Below are 18,697 nucleotides of genomic sequence, written 5' to 3' on the forward strand. Positions count from 1 at the left end.
CTTTAAATGTTGATATATACGTTTGATAATTTGATTAGGGGGAAGTCGTCGTTGATGACGCCCGCTGGAGGAAGGCGTTGCTCGTCGCTCTCTCTGGGAACCGACTAGAGGAACGGAAAATGGCGGACCTCGAAGACGTTACGCTGGACGGGAGACCGCTCCAGTCCCTTCGAGTAGCGGATTTGAAAGCTGCTCTTGAGGAGAGAGGACTCTCGAAAAGCGGCCAGAAGAATGCTCTCATCAAAAGACTCAAGGGGGTGAGTTCTGCTGCGAAATACGGGAATACGGTTGCTTCGAGCTAACGTTAACGATGAGACGGGCTGATGTTCTCTCGAGGGCCGACAACTGAGTATCGTTACTGCCGACCAGCGTAGTAGAGTTATCAAGGCTAACCAACATTTATCAGCAAAGAAATGCATCTAGTTGCAATTCGCTGCAGTTGAGCACTGTTTTTGCCGTGCAGAATAATATCAAGCTTAGCAAGACCGGGAGTTCAATCAACTTAGTGGCTATTTTCAAAGTATGTGTCGGGGTAATGTTGTCCTGTTAGCTCCCCTGGCTAACGCGGTGACTTGAGCGGTGGCCTGGTTAAATGCTATCTATGTTACCGTTAACGGTGTCTGTCCCGAGCAATGTTTGTATACATGAGTTTAGCTGTTAGCATTAAAGCGTTAAACAAGTCTTTAGCCCCCAAACTATCGACGAATGTCTATTTAACGACAATGCAATGCTTATAAATGTACAAATGTCGGTGTTTTCCGCCAAATTTAGCAGTGGTACTGCTCTCAAAGGTACGACCCGTGAGCGGCATAGGTCATGTGTGAGCGAGTTTGTTTACATTGCGACAGGTATTCAACCTTATCTCACTACTTCGCCATGAAAGTTGGATTATTTTCTTTAAAAAAAATCCGATTAACTAACATTTGTTCCCTGAATTGCGCAATGAAAGTAGCAAGTGATGTTTTATAGCATCAAGTCACCTTTATTTCACATCTAAATGTGGACACTGTTATTTAGTCAACACACAAGAAATGTTGTTCCTCCATAGTCTGTTACCAGTGTAGGTACATTAAAAACCCCTCTTAAAATGTAAATGCTTTGATGTCAAAATCGTATGTGATTATGTTCTTTTTGCACCAAAAGTAAGCCACTATTATCTAATGGTGAAATTGTTCGTTATTATATAATTGTTATAATCGATTTTTCACGTGTTTTCTTTTTGTCTTACCACTGTGCAAGATTCTGGAGATGAAACCATTGTTGAAAGTAGTTTTTGTTAACGTCCCTGAGTGTTCATGCAGGGTGAAATAACACAAGCAACAGAGTGGTATGGGATTCTCTATGGCATGAAGACAGAGATAGATTAGACCAGCTAAATGTTTAATTAAGGTTTGGAAAAGTTAAGTAACTGAAGTTACATCCAGCAGCTTTTGCTTATTACTCTGCCCACGCTATTTTCAGTCTGGTCTTCTTTCCACCGTAGTTGCCATGCCTTGTCTGACTGACCCTTATAACTCTGACATTGTTACTTGTTTGTTTCTAACCAGGGAACTGTGGTGTTCTCTCTCTTCACAAGTTTCCCATAACTCTCTACTCTACACTGTATCAAAGCAACATTTTCCAAACCTAAAATGATTAAGAAGGACAGGCAGTGATGCAGGATTATGTTTTTCCTGTCAGTGTTTATGGCATGCTAAGGCACACAGAGACTAAAGGATAGAAATATTGACAGTCATAGTGAAAATGATTACTGAATACAAAACACAATAACAAGGTTGTCATAAATTACCTATATATATTTATTTTTTAAAAGCACCACTACCAACTCTACCAACTTTAGAAGAATAGCTGCCTGTTATTTATGTGGAGTGAATAGAGTCTCTTGTTTCCATAACAGGCTCTCATGCTGGAGAATCTGCAGAGGACCTCCACTGCTCACATCGGACTGCAGCCAAACTCGCAGGTAAGTGTCTGCTTTAATATTCATTTCAATGGCTGAAGCCTCTTCATGTATAATTACCTCTTAAGTTCAAATGACAAAATGTGTATCAGCACAGTTCTGATAAATAGCTGCAGGAAGTATTTGCAAGTGGCCTTGGTGGCATGCACCTTATTTTTAATGGTTTTCTGTCTTTAGATTGGCGAAGAAATGAGCCAGAACAGCTTTATCAAGCAGTATCTGGCTAAACAACAGGAGCTCCTGAGGCAGCGGCTGGAGAGGGAGGCTCGTGAAGCATATGACACAAACGGTAAGTGTTGTTAAAATCCTCCACTGCAACTAATTAAGTTACTGTGTACATTTCAGGTCATCCTGCAAAACATTTTTGTGATTTTATTTATTTGTCTTGTCAACAGAGGAAGAGGACCACACAGAAGTTAACAACAGTACCTCATGCCCTCCTCAAGCCCAGGTCTGACATTATTTTCTTACCTATTACTATCTGTCACATTTTCTAATCTTTTTATTTGGATATCCTCTGTGTTGCAAAAAAAAATGCACATTTGAAAGGAATTTGCTGGTAAGAATTGTACAAGGTCCTTTTCGTGAAAGAAAAATAACATAATGCTATCTCTAAATAAGCCTCACCTCCCTCTCTGTCCTCATCAGGATGCCACAGCAGCATTGGCTGAGCAGCACAAACCACCTGGACCCTCTGGTGGGGAGGGATTCTTTGGTGCAGTGAACGAGGGAGAGGGTAACAGGAGCCAAGATGCCGACATGTCCGGTCCTCCTGCTTCTGGCTCTGTCGCCATGCGCATTCCTGGTAGTCAACACCGGCCAGAGAGGGGGTCTGTCTCCAACGAAGTTGCTGCTGACAGTGACGATGACGACAGTGAGGATGCCGAGGAGGATGGTGACGACGATGATTGGGAAAACGGTGCTCGGAGGAGAAGCCACAGAGAGCCAGCCCGAATGCCCACGGCCAGAGAGAGGTCTGGAGCGTCCTGTCAACCCCCACAGCAACACATGCCTTCCCTTTTGTCCCCTCAACTCCGCCAGCCCACACCTCCTCCATCCCCACCTCCAGAGTTATCATTCCCTTTGCCTGACACCCCTAAACAGAGCCCCCCTAGTCCAGATGTAGCCCCAGCTAGGCGCTCACCCAGTACCTCCAGCTCTGGTTCCTCCAGCAGTGGCAGCCGTAGTAGCAGCCCAGAGCCACAGAGGAGTGGACATGCAGAGCGCAAGCCGGGCCCGTTGACCCTTCTGGCACGTAAAATGGAGTCAGAAGGTGCTTTCTCTGGAGCAGGTTGGCACCACAGCGGTGGGGAAGGTGATAGACAGGAAAGCAGTTCTCCGGCTACATCATTTCCTGGCAGAGGGCCTCCAGAGGGTCTGGTATCTGCCATCACTCACACAGCTAATACAGCAGGCCATGTCTCATTTCCCATGATTCCAGGCGCCAACCAGGGTGTCACAGGAACACATTCGGCCCATTTACAAGTACCTGTGAGTGTGCTCAAGGCCACTGCAACAGAAGAGAGGGACAGAGAGAGGGACTCTGAGATAGAAAGAGAAAAGGCCCTTGAGCTGGAAAGGCAAGAAAAGCAGAGGAAACTTGAGCAAGAACGAGCAATGGAGGAAGAGCGCAAAAGAGCTCTTGCACTGGAGAGAGAGAGGGCTCTGGAGAAAGAGAGAATTGAACGACAGCAGGCCTTAGAAAGAGAGGAGCGAGAAAAGGCTCTGCAGCGGGAGAGAGAACTCGCTCTAGAACGGGAGAGGCAGGAGAGGGAACTAGCTTTGGCTAAAGAGAGGGAGGAGCGAGAGCAAGCCTTAGCACGAGAGAGGGCCTTGGAGCTGGAGAGGCAGAAGGAGCTTGAGAGACAGAGGGCCCTGGAGCAAGAACGTCTGCAGAGAGAGAAAGAGGAGAGGGAGAGACGTGAGAGGGAAGAAATGGAGAGAGTGATGGAACTAGAAAGAGCCAAGGCTTTGGAGCAGGAACGGAAGGAGAGAGAAAGGGCTCTGGAGCAAGAGAGACTAGAGAGGGAGAGAGCTCTGGAGGCTGAGAGAATGGAAAAGGAGAGGATTGAGAGAGAGAAGGCTTTGGAGCAAGAAAGGTTGGAAAGGGAAAGGTTAGAGAGAGAGAAAGCCTTAGAGCAAGAGAGACTAGAAAGAGAAAGAGCCTTAGAGCAAGAGAGACTAGAGCAAGAGAGATTAGAAAGAGAGAAAGCCTTAGAGCAAGAGAGACTAGAAAGAGAAAGGGCCTTAGAGCAAGAAAGACTAGAAAGAGAGAAGGCCTTAGAGCAAGAAAGACTAGAAAGAGAGAAAGCCTTAGAGCAAGAGAGACTAGAAAGAGAGAAAGTCTTAGAGCAAGAGAGGCTTGAAAGAGAGAAAGCCTTGGAGCAAGAAAGACTAGAGAGGGAGAGAGCCCTGGAGAAAGAGCGACTAGAGAGGGAGAGAGCCCTGGAGAAAGAGCGACTAGAGCAAGAGCGACTAGAGCGGGAGAAAGCCTTGGAGCAGGAGAGACTGGAGCGAGACAGAATTGAGAGGGAGAAAGCCTTAGAACAAGAGAGACTAGAAAGAGAAAGAGCTCTAGAGCAAGAAAGGTTGGAGCGGGAGAGAGCCTTAGAGCAACAGAGGTTAGAGCTTGAGAGAAAGGAAAAGGAGAGAATTGAGAGGGAGAAAGCATTGGAGCAAGAGAGGATAGAGAGGGAAGAAGCCTTGGAAAGAGAGAAGGAGGAAAAAGAGAGGTTAGAGAGAGAGGCAGCTCTTGAACAGCAGAGGAAAGAAAAGGAGAGAGCGGAGAAGGAGAGGAAAGAAAGGCTGGAGAGGGAAAAAGCTCTAGAGCAGGAGAAACTTGAAAGGGAGAGAGCCTTGGAGAAGGAGAGCGCTCTCAAACTTGAAAGGTTAGAGAAGGAGAAAGCTGTGCAGAAAGAGAAGGAGGAGCAGGAGAGAGCCTTGGAGCAGGAGAAAGAGAGAGCTAGGGTGGCTGAAAAGGAGAGGGAGAGTCACCTCCCTCCATCCAAACGTGGCCGTGAGATTGGTCTCACCCCCCTGCCCACTCCTCCCCCCCTCTCCACAGGACCAGGTGGAAATTCATCGACAGAGGCAGGAGAGCAGGAAGATGTCCATGCTCCAATGTCCCAGGGTGAAGGAGCAGAATCGGGTGCACCCATGTCATCGACACCTCTGTCGCCCCAGTCCTCCTTCAAGAAGTTCCGGTTCTTTAGAGACTCCCCAGTTCAGACCCAATCTTCTAACACGTCAATAGTAATCAAGCGGCCCCGTAACTTCTCTGATACCCCCCAGCCTCGGTCATCACCTGTCTCCTCCCTCAGCGAAGTTGGACAACAACAGCAGGAAGGACTCAAGTCCTCCGCCGAACATCAAGATCCACAGATGCAAACAAAACAGGAAGATGTTGCCCGGGCGCTGGGATCTCTGGGAGCACAGCTGGAGAAAGAGACCACTCTTAGTACAACACCAAGTCCCAAAAAAGGAGGGGCCATGTGCCTTGTATTGGAGGACAAAGAAAAAGATTTGGTGAAGATGGAACAGGCCGCCAATGAATCCACCAAAAAATCTGAAGTGGATGAAAGCAAGGCTCCCTCAAGCCCAGTGGATGCTGTGCAGCAGAGGGGAAGAGATGAAAAGAAGGACGAAAAACAAAAACGAAGATCATCGTCTAATGATTCCTCTTCTTCAGAATCAGACTCTGGGTCCTCATCATCTGGATCCTCTGGCTCATCCTCATCCTCTCGAGAGAAAACCAGCTCCACTTCAAGAGGTAGAAGGGTAAGTGATGGAGAAGGATCCTTTCTCATACAGCAGGAATAGCCCCTGTCTCTGAGGTTTTAAGCACCATGACAGTCGGCTATGCATAATATATTGCCTCATTGCCTTAATAGTCACTCTGTCACTCAGATAGCATTATCCTAGCAGGCAGCACACTGCATTCTGCAACTGTCATTTGCAAGGGTATGTTGTTTGTGTATAACTGTACATTCAGGCATACAAATACAAAAATGCAGTCTGTGGCTTTCATAGCACTGAGTGAGCATTCAGCTCCCATTGGCAGGTGTAAAGTGACTGCGCCTTTATGAGGAAAGAGAGTAGGAGTGTAAATCACAACTTTCATCAAGATATGATATTTTGATTCGTTTAATCAAGATAAACTATCTGCTAATATCACAAAGTCTGCCAAGATCCGATTTTGATCTAATGCTAGAGCTTATGATTGATATGAAAGGATATCAGTAAATATCCTTATTGTTTGTTTCGTGGCTGTTTCCCATTATTTGACTGCCGCTAGTCCCCTAGCACTCTTTTGGGGACAGAAATAGTGACAGACATGCCATGGGAATTTCAAAATAAAGACAGGTCTTGAAGATAGCGATATGTATCGATGTTTTCACTTTGCATTGATAATGTTGGATTAATGATGGCTACATTGATATATCGATCCAGGCTGATGTGTTGTTACAGCCCTGAAAGGGAGTAGGCTAATGATTGTTTACTGATGCTTGACTGTTTTGTACATTTTAAGATAGATCTCATGTCTTTTAAGGTTATTATCTTACCTTGGAATATTTTTAGAAAAGAAGAATTTAAGAAATTGTTTAAGACAAAAACTAGGTTCTGGACGGAGTAACCACAATGAGCATTTTTGCTCGTTTGAGATGAGACTGCCCCCTGAGTGTATGAAAGCAGTGGCGTGCCTCTTGTATGCACGTCTGAATGTACCATAAAGTGAGTTCTGAGGTATACTAAGCACTTCTTGGCTTTTACTGTGAGGATGTTCTACAGGTGTGTTGACAGTGAAGGTTTTAAAGTATTTAAAGAGTGAAATAAAAAGCCACAAAAGCAAAGAGTGGCTCAAGAAACAGCAAAAGCTGATGTTACATGTTATGAGCAACAAAGCGGATTTGGTAGTTTAGTGTTAGGTTTGTGACTAGAACATAGAATGAGGTAGGGTCATGCAGATGTGAAGTGGCTTTAGAAGAAGAGTTGCACAAGTATTTTATAGTTTTTATAGCTAAGCTTGTCTGTATTGAACAACAACAGTAATCCTACATGAGGCGCAGTGCTTGGTAACGTAAGAAAAATCAGATGTTAGGGCATCCATGTCCTTAGATCAGGATAAGGGAAAACATTCTACTGAAAAGCAGGTGTTTTCAGCCAGTTGTTTCTAACTGTGTGTACATCAATGCTGTATTGTTTTAATATGTTTTTTTTTAATTATTTTTTTGAAGTGCTGAAAATGTCATGAAATGTTGTCCATCTGTTTTTTGTTTTAGGAAGAAAAACCTTCACCAAAGCCCAGGGTGACACTAGAGGCTCAGGCTGAGGATTTAAAGGAAACTCAAAAAGCCCTTCCTTGCAAAAGAGATATGTCTGCAGAAAAGAGTAACGCTACTGTTGATGGAGACAGTCACACAAAGGTCAGTTTCCCATAAATTAACACACCTCAAGATTTATTTTTTCATCTGTCACGCCTACTTGTACATCTTAACTAAAAACCTAAATTTCTAAGGCAACAGATGTACCTAAAATTAACTTATGCTTAACACAAATTTTGTGATGGCTTTATTTTCTGGCATTTATGTTACCTTTTGTTGATGCTGCCCACCCTGGGAAGCAGACAAAACTACTGGGGACACCATTGCGACCATAAACTCATCTTAGTGGAGACGAGTGCTGCTGAGCCATTTTTGTAAACTACCAAGATGGCTGGATCTGACGTGGAACTTTCTGTTGAAGTTCAGATTCTGATGGCGAAAACAGCAGAAATTGTTCACAGACATATTGATGCCACACCATCAGATGTCATTTAATCTCTGCCTGCTGTCGTCTGTTTACATTTGTCCTTTGCTCTGTGCTACACCACATGTTTCCTTGCTCTGATTGGTTGCAGGTCTGTTCAGTTGCATCCAGAGGCATTTTAACCCATCACTGTTGATAATGCCCTCGGAAATTAGAAATTAACTGCTGATTCACCCTTAACTCGCATTTGTGATTTGGACTGGCAATGTCAGGATAAGTGTTGCCTTAACTGATTGAGTGACTTAAATATTCACTATATTATTTCACTTCTTATTCCATTTCCTATCATTTTTATATCCTCAGATACCCTTTAATGAAGCACCAACCAGAGAAGAGACAAAAAGGCAGCGAGAGGACAGCGAGGAAGAGGAGGAAACAGACAAACAAAGGTTTGCTTTGATCTTGTCTGGGTTTATTAGACACATCCTATATGTTGTCTGTCTGTCTGTCTGTCTGTCTGTCTGTGTCAAATTTACACTGCCTTGCGAATCCATATTTGTCCTTAAGAGGGTTATGAGGGTTATGAACAGTGTGTGTGTGTGTGTGTGTGTGTGTGTGTGTGTGTGTGTGTGTGTGTGTGTGTCTAGTTATAGTATATATGACATCTACTATCAAGTCAACAGTGTGTTCTTTAATTAATCTGTCCAACTGATCCTTATGTCACATTAGTACTACAAAAGTTAACGATCAGACGGGTTTCTACCTTTTTGATAGATTGCTTTAATCTTTGCTTTAATATGGTTACCAACCATCCTGGGAAGTCTGCATCTGATTGCACATTGTTTTTGGTCCAACCCCTGCTCTCAGCGGTCCATATTTAACATCCATATCTAGCAATATGCAAACCTGGTTACATTCTTGTATGAGAAAAAAAATATGTATATGATCGTTTCCAGTATCACGAACAAAGGCTGTTCTCAATGTTTTGTTATAGCTAAGGGAATTCAACATTTCACTTTTTTCTGTTGCTGTGGTTGTTAAATGAATTGCAGTATTATCTCGTGATAATAAAGGAAGTTCTCATTATATTTCTCAAGTCTTTATGCACATTTTCCACCCAAAGCCCAATCTGGAAATGTCAGCAAAAGGCTAAATAATATAGGGCTGAAAAAAATGACTCCTGAAATGCTGCTAACCGACATTGCAGGACCTGCATCTGCTCAGGTGCATTAGCATTAGAATATTTGTTCCACTCACTTTTACATACTGCTTCTCCACCAGAAATACTGTACAGCGAGTCAAAGAACAGTTATGAGTGCTCTAAATGTACATTTTTGTGGCACTCACTTGACAATATTCTTAAAGCACAAGTTGATTTAAATGACACGTTTATTGACATGAAAACATTATGAGGCATATGAGAGGTTAATGCAGCTTTAAATTTAGCCCACTGTGAAAAAAGTTGTAGGAATATTCAGTTGTAGGGATCTTTTCCCATTTCTAGAGCTGATGTACACAGGATCAACTCCACACTGACCACATAGAAATTTCACCGTATCCTGCAGATGTTATTGGTTGTAAAGATTGATTTTACAGCAGGACTGTGAGTCTGAGTATGCACTAAAGCTATGCCACCCTGATTTTACTGGCTTCTCCTTTCAGTTACATCTATGGTTCTCTCGAAATATGCAGGTGTGATTATGATAAAAAAATGAAATCAATGCCAGACTTTTCTGAGCAAGGCTGCAAAAATTGTTTTAAAAATCACCTGCCTGAAGACATTTTTTTTTTACATGATTTCATTAGAAATTAAAATTCTGTGGCCATTGTCTGTATTTTTGACAAATGATTCTTCATCATTGCCATCAGATCATAGAATCCCACTCCATTAGAGAAACTGTATGCTTTATGAATACATAACGGTGTCATAAGAGATGCTAGGTATTGACTTTCCCATCAGGCGATTGATGAGACTGCCTTGAAGCCGGTGTGGCTGAGAAGATGCGGGTCCTTTTTATTCACGATTTTTTCTTTTTTTTTTTCATTCGTTGCAACATGGCTGAGCTCCGACGAGGGTTTTAGCTGCCGATGCCGGCCTGTGGTTTTCCATACAGCGGCTCAGCTAAACAGCAGGCGAGGGTTTGTCCGTCGCAGGTTTCGGTTGCCAGCCGGTACGGACATGAATGCGCTGAGAGGAGAGTAGTCTCTGGTGAGAGGGAGGTAGGAGGGAGGGAGAGAGCTGGCTCGTTGCGACGCAGTCTTTTTAGCAACAGTCGCAGCGCGTGTGCTGCGTTTTAACCGAGCACAGTTTAAGTTCCCACAAGTTAATTGAAGTCGGAATGAGTGGACGTGTTGTCGTGCGCGCGCGTGAGGATGACATGAGAACGTGAGGCGCGCGCTCATTTGTCAGGTATTGTGTGGCTGTGGTTGACCGTGTGTGTCTGTGTGGACGGACTCGGTAGGTCTGAAGGAGGAGGACTGCGGTGGCTCTGCATTCCTTGACTGTCCTCTTCGGCTCAGTCCTTTGACCCACAATGGAGAATTAGGAGCGAACTATTTGTGAAATGACGAAGTGACTGTGTGCGAATTGCGCTTCTGGCGCCGCTATTTTAGCATCACCTGGTTGCTGTTTGTTTATCTTGGTGGAGGAGGCTCAACTACTGAGAATTTTTTGATGCTGCTTTTAAAGGGAAATAATGCCTATGTCTATGGCTGTATGATTTAAATTTTGAATGTGGAGATTTAAGCACAGTAGTGCTTTTAAATTTTTAGAAGGGATGCACAATATTGGATTTTTTTTTGCAGATATCAGATATGCAGTTATATAACAACTCACGTAGCGGATAACCAGAAGTGATATATCCACTTTTCCCCCACCTATTTTTAGTTGTCAAGTCTCTTCTGCAGTGGAAATAACATCATATTATGCATACTCTTATTGTGATGGCCCACCAGCAGATGGAGACATGACATACAATGCTTTTCAATGTATTTAATACTCATTAATTGTGCAAAATAAGAAAAATACTTAAACTTAGGGTGGATGTTTTGTACTTGTTATTTTGTCAATCAATAATACATATATTAGTTTGTGATATCTGCAGAAATCTACACGTTGGCTGATATTTCATTTGAAAGCCATTATCTGCAGATACTGATGACTGAAATTACAGTGCATCCCTCATTTCCGATTCAAATACACACTTGTAAAGTAATACTATCTTGATTTTTGTTTTTAGATTGCCATTCCTACATATTTAATCGTATTACATTATCACTTTTTTATTTTAAGTAATGCCAGCATATTAGACATTTATATTCTGTGTGTAATTGCTCTTATGAATTTATGCTGTTGCATTTATTTAGCCTTGATTTAAAAATACCTTAATTTAAACCATGATCTGATCATTTGTTCCCTCTTTTTCCTGTTGATATATATTTTTCACACTTTACAGTCAGGTGAAGGAGACTGCCATGGCAGAGTCAGAGAAGCTTCCAGAGACTGGCGAGGAGGTAAGGCACCTGGAGAACTGTGAATCATCCTGGTCCTCAAAGCTGCTGGTAGCTAAGGACTTAGATGGATTGACCCATTTGAGCCTTTGTAGTTAAATCTTTATAGTTGAGTGTTGTTTATCTGAATATATTACAGCATAGGCCATTTGATTATAAGTCTATATTATTTGTCGCAACGTTTTTCTTCACATTAAAAATATATTTCCATTAGATTATTTAATGAGCCCTTTTTTACAAGTAGTAGAATGTGTGTAGGATTTTTTTTTAATATGGCTGTTTGTAAAACCTTTGTTGGCACTGTCATAGGCAGGAACAGCAAGGGTATTTTTTCACTGTGGCTGATGTTTAAACCCCAAATGATTGCTTTGTTATAAAGGTGCTCATGCCTCTTCCATTGCCCCTATTGGTACCTGCATACTACCTCTGCCACTACTACCACTTCTACTACTACTACTACTACTACTACTACTGCTACTGCTGCACCTGTTCCACTGTCCCCAAGAATCCAGAGTTCACCACAGATAAGCCCCCAAGGCTGCACTGCAGAGGGACACCCCTGGCAACAAAGGCTGACTCATTTTCACGGATAATGCTGGCAAGAGCTATTGATTGGACCAGAAGATTCAAAGAAGGGGTTGGCTAGTCAGTGTTCCACCTCTCTTAGCCTTTCATCCACTAATCAGGCCTTGTACCTGTAAAATCAACACGGAGAAGAGATGAGCAAAGATGTGCGCTCACATCAAGTCAAGACTGCTGTGAAACCCTCCCAAAAACTGAGTAGATTTCATTTTGTTTCACATTGAGACATTTTGTCCCACTTGCAAAGAAATGTGGGGCACTGTGGACATAACTGTGGTTCATGAACTGTAACATGCTTGACAAAGGACATTATGGATTTTGTTAATCTCTTGGAATCGGACTCATAATTCTCCAGCAAATGCCCTTCTTGGATACTAAATGCATTATCAAAGAGGCCAAAGCTTTTACCTGGACTAAATGGGTGACAGTTTTTGTTTGAACTGAAAAAGAACTTGCCATTTGGGTTCCTTTCTACAACAGCCATCTGCCGATTTTTGCTACTTTGTGACTCTCAGTATGAACTTACTGCTCTTCAAACACAACTGAACTCTAACATCAAAATTTTGGATTTGTGTGCAACAGTGAAGACTTCCAACAACTGGTCTCCAACTCACTGGGCTCTTTGTTTCCTACTGTTATAAGAGCCTGCCACATTTTAAAAAGGACTAATGCCAAAACAACTGAGGGAGGATGATGGCTTTGACCAAAAACATTTCAAAGCCCCTGCCCAAATGAACTATTGATCCCATCCTGCCAGCCAACAGGCTTTCAGATTTCCATCCAAACATCTCAGCCACCTTTGATTGGACCCTTGTTGCCTAGATACAGTACATGCAGTCGTGATTGGGCCATATCCAAACCAGTAAGGATCAGGTGTCAGTGGTACCAGGGAATAAGTAGACATTTACTCAATGTTTTATTTCATACAGTTATCTTGAAATGCTTAGTTTCCTGTTATACTCTGTGTAGTTTTTGCTAGGAGAAGCAGCACTTTAAGTTTTATTCGTGGTCACTGCAGTTTAAACAAAATATCTCTAAACGTCTGTTTTATAATCTTTAATCTCAGTTGATCTTTACTTCTGTGAAACTAATTGGATTTAATGTGTCTATTTAGATAAAAAGATTTTAAATAACCAGAATTTAAACTGCAGTATTTCCACCAGATCCTTGTTTGTATGATAGAGACTGCGACTACAGTTTACTCCTCCAAAGCAAGTTATAGTAAAGAATCTATAGTTATAGATTATCAAATATTTATTAGCCTTCTGCCACTCAGTAGACTTGAATTTAAACAAGATTTTGCAGAGCAGTTTCTATCATTCACTCTCAGCCCCTTCTTGTCCCCTTTCATGTTATTGTTCCACCTTTCCTCCAACCTGTCCTTTACCACTCAGTGTCTGCCTCTCACCTCTCCCATGTATGGGGTTGTTTTATCCTCTTGTGTTTCAGACACCAAAGGCCTTCTCAGCCCGTAAGATCTCTATTAGCAGTAAGTACATCCTTCCGTCTTTGCATTTAGAACTGATCGCATCATCAAGTGTTGTTTTTTTGTGCCTTTTCAGTATTTAGAATGTTCAGTATTTATAATGTTCATTATGTATTAACAGGGATTGTTAGTCTGAGGTTTAGGAACTCTACATGAATAAATCTAAAATATTATGGATTGCATGATTATCCATAGTCTTAAAAATATGTGGCCAAGTCTGTGGTGCATGCATGAATTGGTAACGTCATGGTAACGTCATGCATGCTTATGCTGTACACATCATGCGCAGTAGGATTCAGTGAGTTATTTTTTCCTTGTCTTACCAGGCAGTAAATCTTCCCCAGGCACTGGCAGTGCAGAGGGCGAGCAGGACTCTGGGGCCACGGCCGGTCGCAAGAGGAGGTGGGGCTCCAGCACAGCTGTCACTGCCAAGAAACCTTCCATCAGCATCACCACAGATTCACTCAAGGTATCCGCAGCAAAGCATAACCAACGCAACATAGATGTTGCCAGTAATGCCCTTGTGCACTCATAGATGCAGTGTGAGGCAGTAGCTGTGCCGCTGCTCACTGTGTTGGATTATGCAGGCCCATTCATCTTAGGCATTATCTCCGTCCTTTGCCCTCAGTCCCTGATCCCAGACATTCGTCCATGTCTCGGTCAGGAGGCAGTAGTGGACCTGCACCCAGAGGAAGCTGTCCTCTCCGGGGCAGAGGATGAAGAGAGGGAGCGTTCTGACCAGGACCTTCAGATCCGACGCACTGTCACACAGGTAGGTCTGCAGGTCTTCACTGTTTTACATGAATGACAGGTTATAAACTTAAGTATGAAATGTAAGGTGCTCCTCATGAAACTCCATGGTTTTTAAAAAAACCTTCCCTCTACTGTAGGTGGTGCACTCAGAGAGCCAGGAGAATGGACAGAAAGAGGCAAAGAGGAGCAGACACGAGGAGGTGGAGGAGGATGACCAGCAGGGAGACAGAGAGAGGACAGGGGCACATGAAGAGAAGATGGACACCTCATTTCCTGGAGCCATTGAAACCCAATCTCCATCACATACCAGCCATGATGTAGAAATTAACACTGGTAAGTCTATCTATCACAAGATGGTCCTTATCTGGCATTAAATTCTTAAAGAAATCATTCCAATATTAGATTTAGAAAGAGTAAGCTAACTTTTACAAACATTTATTTTGTTATAACACAAAAATATACAATACAAAGTCTACACACTGTACTACACATGCTTTATTATCCAGGTGTAGGTAACAGATAGGACCTGATGTCTGTTTTGATTTAATTCTTTTTTTTTTCTATTGAGCGTTTGTTATATTTTATAGCAACTGTAAGGACAGTGTCAATGTAGTAATCAAGACACTATGTTGACTGTTGTTCCCTCTTTACCCTAGTGACCCCCAGCGACACCCTCATTCGTCGCTCCATCAGCCAGCAGAAAACTGGTGTTTCCATCACAATCGATGACCCTGTTCGCACTGCCCGGCAGCCCTCGCCACCTCGCGGCAAAGTCTCTAACATTGTTCACATCTGCAACCTGGTGAGAGAATACTGTTCTAGTTCCCACCACAAGCTCCACTTGATTATTCGCATTCATTGAGAGTGGTGTACACAGATGGGGAAAAAGCAACAAAAAAAGTGATTTTACCGGTAATAATGTTGTGATTGCAGGCATATAAATACAAACTAGAACCCCAAAACCAGCCCAGCCCAACACAACACAAACCTTAGCTTGAACCACAGCAGCAGTTTTTGTCCAGAGTCCGATTAAAAACCAGAATTTCCAATGTCCAGCAGCACAGGCCCAAAACTGTCATATACTGTATGTGTTAAATAGATATTGTACAACCTTTCTCCTCATTAGTGAGAGGCAGTAGTCAGGATGTTCTGAAGGCAGCACAGCCTACACACACAAAAAAACACTGACAAATTGGAGCAAATGCCACCCAGCTGAACAAATCCCTGCAAAGACCAAAGTCTATCAGAAAGTTATTTTTTTCTGTGTAGCCACAACCCCATGCATGAAAGTACCATATAGTTTGATCAACATGATGAACAACTACTCAACAACTTCCCCAAGCATGCACAGTAATGTCTGCCTGACACAGAGCTGCTCTCAGGGTTTAAGAACGCTGTTGCAGAATTAATTCAGAATAAACAACGCTGCCTATGTTTATAGTAATAAGGGCAAAACAGTATAGCTAATATTTGCGTTTTTAATAGTTTTTGGATAACAGGGGAGTTGTGGCACAGTGGCTTATGCTGATGTATCTCAGACTTTGGCTTCACAGACAGTACTGTTTGTGAGTTTTTTTGTATATTAGTTGTAGTAAAAATCTGAAATGATGCCAGGATTATCCTCAATAATAGTACAGTTTAAGATTGAGCTTTAGATTTTTTTTTTTTTGTGAACCACCTATTAGGCTCTAAAGGCACTGTGTATGTTAATTTACGCACTTTCATGAACCTCATTTCATCTTTCATAGGCCAAGCCACCTCTATGAATTTCTTTAAAAATATATGTAGAAATATTTTCACATTCATAGCCTTTAGTCTGTGTAGTTTTTATTTTTTCTCATCCTGATGCTATAGACAGCATACATATATTGCTTCAATATATGTATGCTTTGTATTTTGCTCACATTATCATTAGTTGTGTAATGCAGTCTTTTGATTAGTGCTCTGTAATGTTTTATTCAGGTGAGGCCGTTCACTCTGGGTCAGCTTAAGGAACTGCTCAGCAGAACTGGCACTCTTGTGGAGGAGGGCTTCTGGATCGACAAAATCAAGTCTCACTGCTACGTCACTGTGAGTCTTTAAAAGCATGTGTTTTCTCTGATAGAGGACTGTAGCTCAGAGCCAGACTGCTTCTGGCATGCAGAAGGTTCCTCTGTGTCTCATAGCTCTATCCTTTTCTCTCTGTGTTCAGTACTGTAGCTCAGAGGAGGCAGTTGCTACACGGGCAGCTCTTCACGGAGTGAAATGGCCTCAGAGCAACCCCAAAGTCCTTAGTGTAGACTTCTGCCAACAGGATGAGGTAAGACTTTGTTAGTCTGTTTTTCTCTTACTCCCACAATTCTTAGCCATCTGTCGCCTGAGAATATCTCTGCTTTGTAGCTGGACTTCCACAAAGGCTTGGGTGCAGCCGACAGACCTGGAGCAGAGGACCAGGGGCCTGGCTCCGGCCGTGGTCGAACATCGGGCCTGCCCTCTCTCCTACCGGAGCGTGACCAGTGGGCAGAGCGTGAGCGTGAGATGGAGCGCCGGGAGAGGGCCAGAGCAGAGCGGGAGTGGGATCGCGACAAGGTCAGAGAGTTTGGGAAACCCGGTGAGGAGAAGGAGGGAGGTCCCCGAAGGTCACGCTCCAGAGAGAGACGACGCAAGGAGAGGGGGAAGAGCAAGGAGAAGAAGACTGAGAAGAAAGGTAAGAGATGCAGGCATGAAGCTAGACCATATTTACATTTGCTAAAATAGACTGTGTAGAGCTGCTGAAACAATTAAAAGATTAGGAATGCAATTATACTGATAACTGATTATTAGCTTAATGATCAGTTCATGTACTTTGACCAGCTCTAACAGTGAGCATGTTTTTTGGCAGAGAAAACAGCGGAGGATCCTCCTGCAAAGCTGCTTGACGATCTGTTCCTCAAAACTAAAGCAGCTCCTTGCATATACTGGCTTCCACTTACAGAGGAGCAGGTGAGACACATAACAGTTTTATACGCTTTACTTGCTGCTTTTAATGCATAACCTTCAAGTACATGACCTAGATAGCTGATTCAAGTCTTTACTTAAAGTATTGTGTCTCTATGCATTCTTTTTTATTTTAGTTTGTTCAGCGGGAAGCTGCCAGAGCAGAACGGATGAAGGAGCGTGAGAAACGGAGGAAGGAGCTAGACGAGGAGGAGGAGAAAAAAAAGGAAGAGGAGCGCAAAGAGAGGATGAAAGCTGGAAGCGGGCCAACCGGAGAGCGGAGTGAGGGTGAGAAGGAAAGGGAAAGGGACAGAGAGAGGGACAGAGACAGAGACCGGGGTAGAGATAGAGACAGGGAGAGGGAGAGGGAGAACGACAAACGCAGGGATGGCTACCGTAGGCCAGAGGGCCGTGGGGCAGGCGGGGGCAGACGCTCACGTAGCCGCAGCGACCCGCGAGAAAGGCGACGTTAATGGCCAGCCAACTGATGGAACTGTCCTACAGACTACCCTCTTCCATTTGCCTTTCACTACATGTACTTTGTTACAACTAAGACCCAACAGAGGACCAACTGATGTCGTCACCATCTCTCAAATTGTCACCTTTTTTAAAGCACATCTACACCTACACAGTCATGCTTAAAGGGGACCATGATTTTTTGCAGTGTTGTTTCCCAGAGTGCTGTACGTCTCGCTTCTGTCAAGGTTTGATATATTTTCTTTAAACATTTTGCCTCTCTTTTTCTTAAGTTTTTGTCTTGACGGTTCAGCAGTATGGCACGCTGGGTAATTTTAATAATTTCCCCCAATGTTCCCCATTTGCCCCGAAGTGTAGGTGCCAATTATGATTTGCAATCAATTGTCGTCGCCTCAGTGTTTAAACAGCTCTGAAATCTGGATGAGGAATCCTTTTGTTGCTGCATGTAGTCCAAGGCTCTACTTGCCGGTCCTGCCTAAAGAGAATACTCTGCCCTCTATGCAGAGGCTTGCATAAATCTGAAAATATTGGAATAGGTGTGTTTGGCATTTTGTACAGACATATAACTCAAAATCAAGTCTTTAAACGAGGCAGCTCTGGGGTATTTTTGGACAGGTGTGGAATAACGACTAAGGCAATGCAGTGTTCCTCTCTCCCTCTATTTAGTTAAGAGATGAGATGATTCTCTGCGGGGGAGAATCGGTGTCTGTCACACCTGACAAGTTATAATTATGTCCTTATCATTGATTCTCTTCTTATTCCCTCCTTTCCTCCTCTTCCTCCTGTTCTCTTACCCTGTAGTGTCAATACAGGCCTGAGAGGGGAGGTTGCATTATGAAATTTCTCACCAATGGTTTTAATATTGTTTTTTTAATCTTTATTTTATCATTTTAGTACAAAGGTTTGTTTTGTTTTTTTTAATTTCTTCTTTGAGTACGCCTATCAGTGGTGAATGTACAAATAATAAAAACTGAAATTTCTGTGACGTTTCTTTTCCACTTTCCCTGCGGATGGGGTTTCGTAGTATCACTTTTTCACTGGTCATAGAGGCACAAAAAATGTAACTTCTTACTAGTTACTGGGAGTAGCTAAATATAGGCGAAGTGCATGCTGTACGAGTTAAATCTGTGGTTACACTTAGAATCCACAAGGTGTCAGTCGTACCACATCGTGGCTCAGAGCCGTCATGGCATCTGACACAAGGGGAGTGATTTCAGGCAGTTAATTTA

General features: G+C 43.0%; 1 protein-coding gene across 2 annotated transcripts; it reads left to right on the forward strand.

The window, feature by feature from the left end:
- The first annotated feature begins 38 nt into the window (after positions 1-38).
- acin1a (apoptotic chromatin condensation inducer 1a) lies at positions 39-18,448 on the forward strand. Of its 2 annotated transcripts, none has more exons than XM_042496970.2 (18): positions 39-257; positions 1,898-1,963; positions 2,138-2,249; positions 2,356-2,411; positions 2,609-5,737; positions 7,240-7,383; positions 8,069-8,154; positions 11,161-11,218; positions 13,247-13,286; positions 13,628-13,752; positions 13,912-14,055; positions 14,174-14,369; positions 14,693-14,838; positions 15,999-16,106; positions 16,228-16,335; positions 16,416-16,722; positions 16,897-16,997; positions 17,129-18,448. In XM_042496970.2, the coding sequence occupies exons 1-18, from the start codon at positions 120-122 to the stop codon at positions 17,462-17,464; spliced, it is 5,400 nt and encodes a 1,799-aa protein (XP_042352904.2). In that variant the 5' UTR covers positions 39-119; the 3' UTR covers positions 17,465-18,448. The 2 variants fall into 2 exon arrangements, with proteins under 2 accessions (XP_042352904.2, XP_042352905.2); XM_042496971.2 differs by having other exon boundaries at positions 52-257; positions 13,610-13,752.
- Positions 18,449-18,697: the final 249 nt, after the last annotated feature.

Source organism: Plectropomus leopardus, chromosome 12, assembly GCF_026936395.1.
Source record: "Plectropomus leopardus strain MGB_pleo_1.0 chromosome 12, ASM2693639v1, whole genome shotgun sequence".
Lineage (NCBI taxonomy): Eukaryota > Metazoa > Chordata > Actinopteri > Perciformes > Serranidae > Plectropomus > Plectropomus leopardus.